This window comes from Cyprinodon variegatus, unplaced genomic scaffold, assembly GCF_000732505.1.
Source record: "Cyprinodon variegatus isolate N-32 unplaced genomic scaffold, C_variegatus-1.0 Scaffold2213, whole genome shotgun sequence".
Lineage (NCBI taxonomy): Eukaryota > Metazoa > Chordata > Actinopteri > Cyprinodontiformes > Cyprinodontidae > Cyprinodon > Cyprinodon variegatus.
The window spans coordinates 13,971-26,524 of NW_015152666.1; the positions used below are offsets into that span (position 1 = coordinate 13,971).

Below are 12,554 nucleotides of genomic sequence, written 5' to 3' on the forward strand. Positions count from 1 at the left end.
CCTTCCTTCCTTCCTTCCTTCCTTCCTTCCTTCCTTCCTTCCTTCCTTGCTTCCTTCCTTCCTTCATTCATTCATTCATTCCAAGGCAATGTTGCTTCCATTGCTATCATTGCCTTGTTGCCTCTTCAAAGGCACAACATTTTTCTAGGTTTTTGTTCAGTTATGACCCCATCGTGGAGGAGAACATGTCTTTTGTATACACTCTATATGCTTAAACCTCCGGACTGTTGTGACAGAAGGTTGTCCACACTAAGGCTGTTTCTTGCTTGGCATGAGGAATTGCTGCTGATGGCAGAATGCTGTAACACATTTATTCAGGACTAGTGAGTTCTGCAAATCAATGACTCAAAGACATTTTCTGGGTTCCTTACATGCATACATGTCTTAATTAATATGTCTGGAAGATTTGATTAGATTTACTCTCTTAAGTACTTTGAGATTAGCTGCTGTTTGTCAAGGTAAACTAATATTGAGATGACAACACAAAGACTAAAAAGCCAAAATATCTACTTTTCATGTACATGAACTTTGATTAAATCCTATTATTAATCTGTAGGGTCCAACTGATCATTTTTAGTTGAAAATGTCAAGCACTTTTCCAAGAAACTTGAAATGTTTTTTTTAGAAAAAAATAGTGACTAAGGGAGGATCGTATATTCTGTTGTGATGGACTGCAACCTGGGGTGTACCCTGCCTCTCGTCCATGAGCAGTGAGGATATGTATAAATATGTTAAGCAGCCATTTAAATAGGAGTGGATTTTTCTCCAGTTAAAGTGTTGTTTACATCCACCTTGACAAGTGAGTAATTTATTTAAGTCCAGAGGGAGCTATGTACTCTATAGCGGTTTGATTCAGTTCATCTGTAGCTAGATAAAAAAAAAAAAACTTAATGTTCCTATAGAGCAGTGCTGAGTGACAGCATAGAGTCCTCACTGTTTTTGTTTGGTCTCACTTTTTAAAGTTGGGTCACGTTGCATTGTACACTTAATTAATCACATAAATCCAACAGACAGGGTTATACCACATATTCATTGGTGATCTTATCTAATTCTTTTAAACACTGTAATGTGCATCATCTCATCTATTGAGATGGCTTTACCAGAACACATCTTGTGGTTAATTTGTATTATTTTATCTAAGACTTGTCTTCTGGAAATGGCTGAGGTGTTGTTGTTGTTGCTTTAATGTGCAACTTTAAACTGTCTAATTACTAATAAGGCTATAACAAAAGACAAAGTATCTGCTTTCTGCTGGTTGACTGCACTTTTTGTCAGATTAATAGCAGCTAGCTATTTGCATTGGAACTTTGAACTGTCTTGCAACTGAAATGTGTTATACTTTATAAATAAAGTTGTCTTGCGTTGCCTTATCTGATGGCAAGATTACAAAAAACTTAATGAAACAAATTGTACATGGGGAATGTATTAAAGAGAAACCTGTAGGCTAAATAGACATTTCTCCAAATGAGGATTATATTAGTCTTTAATGTTTTAATATGTATTTAATGGATGTTTTCCCATTTCAGAAGTTATTTGATGTAGCTTTAGCTTAATGGAGGGAGATTCTCTCTTATCTCTCTCTACTTCCATTGGGAAATGTTATCAAAAGTACACCATATATTACTTATACCAGGGTTAATTTTAGGGCAATCCTTGTAATTTATAGATTAGGATTAACCTGGATTCTTACAGGGCTTTGTTTAATGACATTTGGGAATGCTGTAATATTGCTTCTAAGACTATACAGTATTACAGCAAATGTTAAAGATATCAGCTTTGTTCAGAATTATTTAAAATTGTCAACTTATTTTATTTTGCATTCATCTTCAAAGCTGAGGACAAAAAGCAGAGTCACCATAAAAAGCCTATCAAAACTTCATTTAGACGCTTTTGTGCTTCAAAGATTTAGGAAATTGTAAGTTGGTTATACAAGCTGACCGTACAAGTGGAACTGTGCTTTCCTTTGTTTACAGCTTGTTAGGGTGCTAAGCAAGAGCTTTGGAGGTAATTCCTCTGACAGCTCAAAAGGAGTTGAGGTTATATAAGTCTCCTCAAGCACCTGTTTCTACACCACAGGCAAAAAAAACCCCTGAGAGAATAAACAGCAGCTCTTTGGTGTGAGACGATTGTCAGCACTGACACCCACCTGGAACAGAGGTGCCAAGAGCAACAAACACCACAGCGGTGACCGAGTCTTTCAGACCAACGGTGCATCCGAAATGTGAGGCCAGATCGCCCGTCACAGCTGTCAGAACGCCGATAAGAGAAATGGAGACAAAGAAGCAGGCCCAGCCGTTCCAGTACTCAGTTGGAGGGACAAACGCAAAGAGAACTTTCCAGAAAACTGTCAGGAAGTGCATGATGTAATCGAAGCAGGAGGGCAATCGTTCTTCCCCACTCTCCTCTTCATCATCATCACCTAATAAAAAGAGATAAACAAAAAGCCAATGATGGCACAAAACATTTTTTTACTTTCATTGATCTAGTCTTTTTAATACCTTATAGACATAGGTTTAAGCTAGCAAGCAGGTAGATATTTCCTAACAAGAAAAACACAATTTAGATGGAAATAGCAGACTGACAATGTTATGTATAAAAAAACTCTCTGCTGCACCATCTAATGAGTGTTTGGCATTAAAACTGAGAATGCAGATCTTCATAACCAGTTCAGGCCTAAGAAGAATAAATTACATTAAGGAGGGTCTCTGTAATAATGTCCATACCAAGTAAATAAACTTTACAATAGCTTAACTACTTTTTTTCATTTTTAATACAGGATAATGTTACTTGTGTGCAGAATTTCCCCATTGTGGGCCAATAAAGGGATTTTTCTATTCAATAACTGCACACAAATCAAAGGTGCAGTTTGTGGATTTTCTTTTTCTGGGCTGATCATCAAAATAAGTGGTCCTCCTAATTGTCAATCATTCTGCTGATATTTTTATTTAAGGCAGTCCTACGTGCTCGTCCCCATAGGGAGCTATTTTTTCTGTACATGCGCACATTCAGGCGTACATTTGTGGTGAGCTACAGTTTCAGCCAGTCATTGCTGCTCGCCTTTCTCACCGCGGTTCTTTGAAAATGGTTGAGGGTCATAAGAGAAAAATTGTCTACGAAGTGTATGAGAAGAAGAGTTTTTGTGGGAGATTCTTTGACGTGATGGAATACACTGAAAACACAGGTCGGGTTTCCACTGATGCCTCGGTTACGAAGTTTCTAATTAACAGGTAAAGTTTGGGATGCAATTTTCCATTCTTATCTAAAATTCTTGTGAAAGTAGTTTCCAAACAACTGTGTGAGCACTTACACCATAATGAACTTTTTGAAGAGTTTCAGTCTGGCTTTAGAGCTCATCATAGCACTGAAACAGCTCTGGTGAAAGTCACTAATGATATTCCCATGGCCTTAGATAATGGACTTGTATCTATACTTGTCCTAAGACCTCAGTGCTGCATTAGATCCAGTTGATCATAATATTCTTTTACAAAGACTTGAATATTTTATAGGAATTAAAGGAACAGCACTAGACTGGTTTAAATCGTATCTATCTGATCGATTTCACTTTGTTCACATTAATGACAAATCTTTACCTTGCTCAAAGGTTACCTGTGGAGTACCACAGGGATCAGTGCTAGAACCAATTCTCTTTACTATATAAATGCTCCCAAATGGTAGAATTATTAGACAGCATAGGATTAATATCCACTGTTATGCTGACGATATTCAGCTGCATGTGTCTATAAATCCAGATGAAGTTAACCCGTTACATAGATTACAGGCATGTCTCGAAGACATAAAAACCTGGATTACTCTCAACTTTGTGCTCCTGAAAGCAGACAAAGCAGAAGTTATCGTCTTTGGACCAGAGTCCTTAAAAAATAAGCTGATTTGTCAGTCACTTCTTTTGGATGACATTAAATTGATCTCAGATAACAAAGTAAAAAATCTTGGTGTTATTTTCGTTCAGGACCTGTCATTTAAATCCCATATGAAAGAGCTTTATAGAATTTCCTTCTTACATCTGTGGAATATTGAAAAAAATTAGAAATATCCTGTCCAGAGGTGATGTTGAGAAACTAGTCAATGCATTTGTTACTTCAAGGCTGGACTATTGTAATTCTTTACTATCAGGAAGTCCACAAACTGTAGTTAAAAGCCTTCAGCTGATCCAAAATGCTGCAGCCAGAGTTCTGATGAAAATTAAAAAGAGAGATCATATCTCTCCTATCCTAGCTTCTCTTCACTGGCTTCCTGTTAAATCCAGAATAGAATTTAAAATCCTCCTCCTCACATTTAAAGCCTTAAATGGCCAAGCTCCATCTTATATCAGATATATGATAGTTCCTTATGTTCCTAACAGAGCACTTTGCTCTCAATCTGCAGGTTTACTAGTGGTTCCTAGAATTTCTAGAAGTAAAATGGGAGGCAGATCTTTAAGTTATCGGGCTCCTCTTCTGTGGAACCAACTAACAGTTTAAGTCTGTGATTAAGACATCCTGTCTACTTTTAAGACTAGGCTTAAAACTTTCCTTTTTGATAAACCTTATAGTTAGAGTGGCTCAGGTTATTCTGAGCTATCTCTATAGTTATGCTGCTATAGGCTTAGACTGCTGGAGGACATAGGGACCCCTTTTTCAACATTCTGCTTAATTCTATTTCTATCCTCCCACTGCAGAAATAGTTTAATCTTTAAAATTATGCTCTCTCTGATTTTCTCATAGTAGTTTTATCTGCTCTGTTCCTGTTTGGCTGTGACTCCATCCTGGAGAGAAATATCAGCTGTGCTGCTCCCATCAACACCTTTATTTATAGATATTCGAGATCGGCCAAAGAGCAGAAGTTGACTCTCTAGGACACACCCCCTCCTCATTTGCCTAATGAGGCAGAAATGCATACAGAAATGTAAAAAGGGCAGGCAGAAATAAATAACGGCGAAGAAATAACTAGGGTAAAAAATACAAAGGGAGAATAAACCAGACAAAAATATTATAACATGCACATAAATAAATCCTTAAAAATACAAGTAATTAAAAAATTAATTTGAAGAGTATAAAAGACAAAAAAATAAATAAGGTAAAAATTACAAAGGCAAATAAATAAAGAAGCTAATTAAAAGAGTTATATACATTTATGTCTCACTGTATAATTTAATTTCTACTTACATTTATTTGTTAATTGTATTTTTGGTGGCAATTAATTGTATGCTTACAAAAAGAAATAAATAAAATACAGGAATGGTTGGCACACATCAGCCAAAAAAAAGTGGAATACAACTTTGAGTCCAGTAGACGTCGCTGCGGATACTGCGACGAGTCATTCATAAACAAAACATGGAGACTGAAAAAATTTGCCCAGCTCCATCACATTCCGAATCAGATGTTTGGATGCATTTTGGCTTTAAAAAACAAAGAATTTAAAAACGAAATTGATTTGACACACTTAATTTGCGAAAGGGGAAATGTCAAACATTTGAATGTTTCCATTTCATTGGTGTAAAGGACCAGTGAGACCATGCAAACGGCACTGTCATTTTAAGTTTTATAAATCCTAAGCACTTTTTGTCAGTGTGTCCACTCCAGTAACAGTAATATTTGTGTCCAGTATTTGTTTTCATGGCAATACCTTCAAAAGTTGTTTCAATAAATACAGCTATGTATGAATTAAGTTGCGTTCAGTTATGTATCAATTGAAGACACTATCCAGAGGATACAAAGCCGCTGGTAATAGCTGTATTTTTTTCTTACTGTGTTCAGTGAAAATATTGCGATGCATCGCAATATTTCACGGATCGTGATGCATCGTGATAGAATCGCATCGTGGCATGTGAATCATGATTGGAATCGAATCCTGAATTCTTTGGCAATACCCACCCCTAATGTCAAATTAAAGTAGCATTTGGACCTTACTGGAACTATTAGTCATCGGTGGGTAGCAGGAAGTAAGTGATTAGGAGACATTGAGCCTCAGCAATTAAACCAACTCGTCGTTCACACAAACAAATAGATGCTGCAAGATGTTAGTCACTATCCTTTTTTAAAACCATTGTACGTTGAGAACAAAACAAGTAAGAGTTCACAGTAATTACAGTTAGAATGTGACAAAAATCATTTATTTCTCTCTGCCAGGGGTGAAAACCCCATTTTATTTTGAAGAGGTACAAACAGGAGGGTTTTGGAGAGGGTTGAATCATCATGTTAAATAATGTGATTAAAAGTATTAATAGTAGTTACAGCACTGTTCATTATTAGTCCATATTTTACCTGCATGCATGTTTTTCTATGTTCAGCCAGCAATGTCAACAATCTTTACATCTAATGATTTATTTGCGGAATGCTCCAATTTGCACTACAAAGTAGTCAATTAAAGTAGCTTCACAAGAAATTTAAGCTTAGAAAAAGTTCCAAAAATATAAAGGAAATCTTTGAAACACTAAAGCAAAATGTCTGTTAAGTGCACTAACCCCCCTTCACAGAATCTACGGTAAGCATTACCGTTGGTGTCATTGAAGTCAATGAACTATATAGGAACAAATCTAGATGTCAGTAAAGTGCTAATGTATTTAGCTTCTATCTGACATTAACGTCCTGATAGACATTTTAAATAATCTTTTTCCTCCATCCTTAACCTCTCATCTATTTTTCCTCTGTTTTAAATGTCATCATTCTCTCTGTTCTCATAAATCTCTCTCTGGGAACAGTTTCATCACCTCAGTTTTGTGTATTGTTTTATCCAGCATTTAATTTCATTTTAATTCAACATTACTTTTTTTTTTTTTTTTTGCATGATGTTGCATTTAAGAGTTACTCAAAATGAATCTTGATCATGAGAGTGTTGCTTCTTTTATTTACTCCCCTCTCTAGCTCTTATGTTTAAAGGGATTATCTTAAAAAAAAAAATAAGTTAACTAATATAGTAACTATGATTCCAATTTCTAGAATTGTTTACCAACTTAAGGTAAAATCATTCGTTATAACCGGTCCTTTCTCTCTGTCAAAATGCTTTGTTGTTGTATTTATTATCACTGACTGTCCTTTAGAATAATGTGAATATGCAGTAAATGCTCCAGTTCTATTCTATACAGTGTCAGTGATCAAAGTTAACAATCTACTTGCCTTTGCATTTTCTATTTCTTAAGGGTGTTCTGTGGAAATCCTTACTGTTTTTTTCTTTTAATCCATTTTCTCATTTGTTTTTGCTATTTTTCACAAGACTATCTCCAACCACAAAGGTATCAATAGAGAGTTAGTGTGGGAGTCCAGGACTTGGATTTGTTGTTAAAGTAGAAATTCCAGAGGACATGTGAATATTTCTCCCTTTACTATCGAAATTCAAAGTTATCAAAAGCAATTTTTGTTGTTTTTTTAATGCAAAATAGATCCTAATTAAATATACATCCACTGTAATGGTTGTTTTAGTATCCAAATGAGCAAAATCAGGCTTATTTGGACATAAACTGAACCATTAGATAAATTCCTGTTTATTTGATCTTGGTATGCCTTCAATTTGAGCCATAAATTTGGATTATGATGTCAAAATGGTTATTTGCCCAGGGCGACATTAGAAATGGGCGGCACACAACTAGCTGATTAGGCATAATGGAGAGCCTTTTTATCTCTCGCTGGGGCGTAGCCAGAGCAGTTTGAACAGCAAAACCTACTACTGTGCATTAACAAACAGTAGTAGTATACATCTATGACTGTTTGAGGTGAATTTTTGACAGTAATCTAGCTAATTATAATTTTAATTTTGATTTCTATGTCAATTTGAAATTGTTTTTTGATCTGATTTCCTTTTGTTTGTTTGTTGTTGCTTTTTTTAAGGATCTAACTTTAGTCGCCAACTTATTATTCTGATATTTAGGGGCTTCTTAAGCCAACTGCAGTAATAAATGCTTATAATAATAAAAATATTGATAAAAATAAGAAATGCGTTTCGATAATAAACAGCAGTAAAAAGCAGGAACAGCTACCTCTAATTTTTCTAGTTCTACACTTATCTAATATGGGTAAATAACTAAAAAAGTAAAAACAGGACCTCTGCATGGTGTGATTCCCTTTGTTGTCACGGTGCTTTTGTTTGAGAACATTTAAGAGTTACAAAGCTCAACAAATGGCTTTCGAAAGAGCTTCTTACTAAGAGTCACATAAATTGTCCGGGCGGTGTTGGCCATTGCCAGAGCAGCTTTAATGGTGGGACTCATAAGGAATTCAGTGAATAATGCATTTTTAATAAGCTGTATCAGATAAACAGAGATTCGCCAAAGGGCATTCAAACGTTAAACTGAAATGTTTGGGATTTTAATTGAAGAAATGTCACGATAAAAAACAAAAAGCACAGGAGGCAGCTGGTGAACCCGATCCAGACCACATGTTTCTCCATGTACAGGGCTGCTCCTCACTGAGAGGCACAGATGTTAGGTTTCAGGACTGAGCCGCTCACCTGCGCTGACAGTTACAGCACTGACAAACTGCTCCCTCCAGCTGCTGCTCCCCACCACCAGGGCCAGGTTGGTCTTCTTGATGAGCTTGTCCACTGTGCTCTGGAGACGACCATGCAGACAGAGAGAGCAGCTTTTACAGGTAGAAGACTCACATTATCAGCATAAGCTTAGCAATTAGTGACACAGGGGACACTGATGAGGGCACCGAGGGTACAGTTACCAGCATCCCTCCTTCCACTGTGGTGCACTGTGAGTCACAGAACCAGATTTAGGATCATCTGGGCTTTATGCCAGGATGAAGCAGGCCCACAGAAAACAGAGCCTGAGAGCTGTGCTGGGAGTCTCAGCGCTGTATCATGTAGCAGCTTAAATGCACTTAAATATTCTTCAATAAGAACAACAGCCAATTTACGTTATGGTATCAGTTTACTCTGCAATACAAACCTGTGAACACAATGTGTCCTGGGGCTGTAACGTTAGTAAAAATGGGGCTGATGTCATGGTGATGTAATCAGGGGGGTCCCAGGTTGAATTAACAGGGTGCACAGAATACCAGAAGCTGCAGATATAGATTGTCCACCTGATCATGCCGTATCTGCATTCTGTGCAATAGCTTTTTTTTTTTTTTAGCTTAAGTTGTAAAATCCCATCTTCACATTTCTGCATCAAATTCCATATTCAATCAATCAATCAATGAATCAATGAATCAATCAATCAATCAATCAATCAATCAATCAATCAATCAATCAATCAATCAATCAATCAATCTCTTTATTTAGACACAATTATGGTCCATAAACAGACAAAAACAAGAACAATAATAAAAACAGAAAAATATAAAAATATATATATAAAATAATCAATCACTGACATATAAACTAAAGCGCCAATGATTCCACAAACTGGAGAAGAATCTCACTGAGCTTTGAACAGGATTGGTCAGAGTCTGAATGATGCTGTTTACAGAGTCTGTTAATCTACACATACATCTGCACATAATGTTTCGAAGCACAGCAGCGCAGGTTGGTACATTGACATAAACAAACATCGGACTGGCACTACACCATCGGGGCAACCTAAGCAGCATCCTCATGCCATCATCTTATATACACAACAGTTAAGGATTTTGTATTATCCGATCAGATTTTCTCTTTCCAGCTTGTTTAAAGGTTCATGGTTTAAATGAGTAAATATGCAGGCAGGGGAACTAGTTAGCAGCACGAAAATGCTTCATAATTCATCACAGATCTGTGGTTGAGTTTAAATATTTATCATTGCTGTCAAAGAGAAAATATGGTAACTTGATGGAAACTGTGATAACAGTCGGAGGCTTTAACTTTTATGTTGTTTAGGATCTCCGACTGTGTCTGTAGATTTCTTCTTAGAAACTTCTGGCTTTAAATAAATTGAATTAATAAGTGCTTTTGTAAGGGCTGTCAGCTGTGTTGTTTATCAGCCAGTTCAGAATTTAAATAGGAAATCTTGTTTTATGAGATAGTGGTTGAACAATGCTTGTTTTAAGTTACCTTGAACTCGTACGATTCCTCGATGATCACCTCCAGCTTAGTGTGCTCTCCTAGAATGGGGCAGCCCATCTTTGACACGTCCTCTGGTCCCACTGCCGTTTTATTATCATTTGTGTCCCCTGCACAGTGTAACAGATGCAGAAGTTTAACATGTTCTAAATGATGTATCATGAAGAGAATAACTGCATTTTAACAAACACAGCTGGATGCTACCATAAAGTAATCTCTTAGTCTCTGGTAGTTTAGACAGGTATTCATAAGATTTTTGAGAAGTTGTGATAGATGACACAACCACAAATTTACCAATACTTAATGGTCCACCTAAACTATCAGGCGGGGCAAGAAGAGTTTTAATTCATAGAAGCACCAACAAAGCATATAGGAAACTCTGGAGGAGCTGCAGAGATCCAATTCTAAAGTAGGAGATTCTGTGGGCAGGAAAACTTTTCATGCTACATTTTAAAATCTATTCTTAATTGAAGAGTTGCTTGGTGAGAGAAAGCCACAAGACCTCCAGCCCCTATATGCAAAATGTTAAGTGCTGCAAAGAAACAAAGCAACAAACCATCTGGATATACCATCTTGACCATCAAAGATTGAGATAGAATTGAAAAGGTGTAAGGGCTGACTTCTTCTGCAGAAACAAGGATGCTGCTCAGATTTAATTTGAAGACAGATTAAGCTAATTAAAGGGCAATCCAGGATGATAATGTGGTAGGTACTACAAAAGACTGGAGAGTCACCTTCTAGGAGAACAACAACCCTAGAAAAACAGTTAAAGCAACAATGACCTCTATGTTTGATGAAAGTACCTTTCTGTGTTTGAACGGCCTAGTCAAAGTTCTTCTCTAAACATGAGTATAATCTTAGAGAGAATTTGTAGTTAGATTTCAAGGTTGATGACTTCCCATTTCTGTTTAAAAACGTAAAAAGTTGGTAAAGATGAACTTTAAAAATATTACATGTCTTTCTGAAGCAAAATGTCATTCTACTGTTTTTAGTCCCACTTTTCCCTTTTTCTGTAAAAAAAATAAAAATAAAACCCCATAAAATTTTCCTTTCACTTTACAGTTGGTTGGTCACACAAGTTCAAGTAAGATTCATTAAAGTTTCTGGCTGGAATAAGACAAAATGTTGAAAAGTTTGTGTGATATAAATACTTGTGCAAGGGCTTTTCGATGAGGAATAGCCCACAGTTATAAGAAATGATCTGAAGGTGGAAATTTGGTATCGGAATATTTAAGTGAAATGTATTGACATGCTGATGGAAATGTTGCAGACTAGCACTCTGCAGCAGCCAAAAACACTCCTTCTCTCACCATGTCTCTGTCCAACCTCCAGCAGGATCGGTTCTTCCAAAACAATCGTAAATGTCTTGTTCTTCTCATATTCCTCATCATCAATGATCTTCACATTTAGCAGCTTCCTGGAGATAAAAAGGAAATTAAAATGAAAATTAGAGTGAAAATTTTGCTCTTTAAAAAAAAAAAGTATCTGGCAGTGTTAGGATATACTTTTAAACACAGATATCAGGCAGAGTTGATGATTTCCATGATTTACTGTTGGGATTTAGATCTAACTAATGTTTTAGCCTACACAATGAATCATGGATGTGTTAGGTAAGAGGATGGACGCTGAAGAGCGTCCTGTAATGCAGAGCAAAGTCAGAGTTTTTTCTCAGCACTCCACAAGAGGGCGGACTCCTTCCACATCATTAAGTCCATTAAAGCACACATGTAGTGAAATAGCCTACACCCCTCCCACACACTTCAAATCTTAATTTAGATGATCAGATAAGTTTCTCTGTGGAAATAAAAAGCTGCCTCCAAAGAAAACCCATCAAGTAGGAGCAAACTCCAACAGCTAACTCAGAGATATTTTACCTACATCTGAATGCAGCAAAAAAAAAAAAAAAAACAAGGTGTCAAGCTGTGACCACCATATTTTTTATTCATCCCGCTTCACTCTCCTACGCTGTCACAGTCCGTCTCTCCTCCTCTCTCTCCCTGCATCTCCCTAATGATATGTGGGTGGCTGTCTATTTCTGTCTACGCACATACACTCAGGGTCTGACAATGCGCAGGGAGAGCGCTCGCTTGCAGAACACAAGATTTTTATATTTTAAACTCCAATAATCACGTCATTCGCTGTTTAATGTCAGGCAGAGTCATGCCAGTGGGAGCAAAGTGAATCGCTGCAAAAGCCTTGAATCCTCACAAAGATATAGAGAGAGAAAAGAAAAGAGTTTATGTACATGGGTAGTTGACTTTGAAGCTTTTCCTGTTTGCCTTCTAAAATAAGATATGACGGTTCACTTGGTATGTTGTGTTCATCTTCCACTAAAATGAGAACTGATGACAATGTTTCTAGTTTGTCAGAGGAAACTTAAAAGTGTAAAGGCATGGTTTAGATCTTTGTCACATAAACTCATCCTGCTGTTTTTTAATATTCCCCAGAAACAATTTTGTTCCAATTTTCATGTAACCATCATGCAGTTGCTTCAGATTTATCAGCTGCACATCAATGGCTTGAATTTCATGTTTTAGTGAATCCCAAAGGCGCTATCAGATTAAGATCTGGTTACTGTG

The 12,554-nt window shown here is 36.7% G+C and overlaps 1 protein-coding gene across 1 annotated transcript in view; it reads right to left on the reverse strand.

Moving 5' to 3' along the window:
- Positions 1-11,392, reverse strand: part of LOC107080681 (sodium/calcium exchanger 1-like) — an 18,085-nt gene extending 6,693 nt beyond the window's left edge. The window contains exons 1-4 of the mRNA XM_015368890.1: positions 11,286-11,392; positions 9,967-10,085; positions 8,440-8,539; positions 2,147-2,419 (exon numbers count right to left, since the gene is read on the reverse strand). Coding sequence (XP_015224376.1) covers positions 2,147-2,419; positions 8,440-8,539; positions 9,967-10,035 — 442 coding nt within the window. The 5' untranslated portion in view covers positions 10,036-10,085; positions 11,286-11,392. The remainder of the gene's footprint in view (positions 1-2,146; positions 2,420-8,439; positions 8,540-9,966; positions 10,086-11,285) is intronic.
- Positions 11,393-12,554: the final 1,162 nt, after the last annotated feature.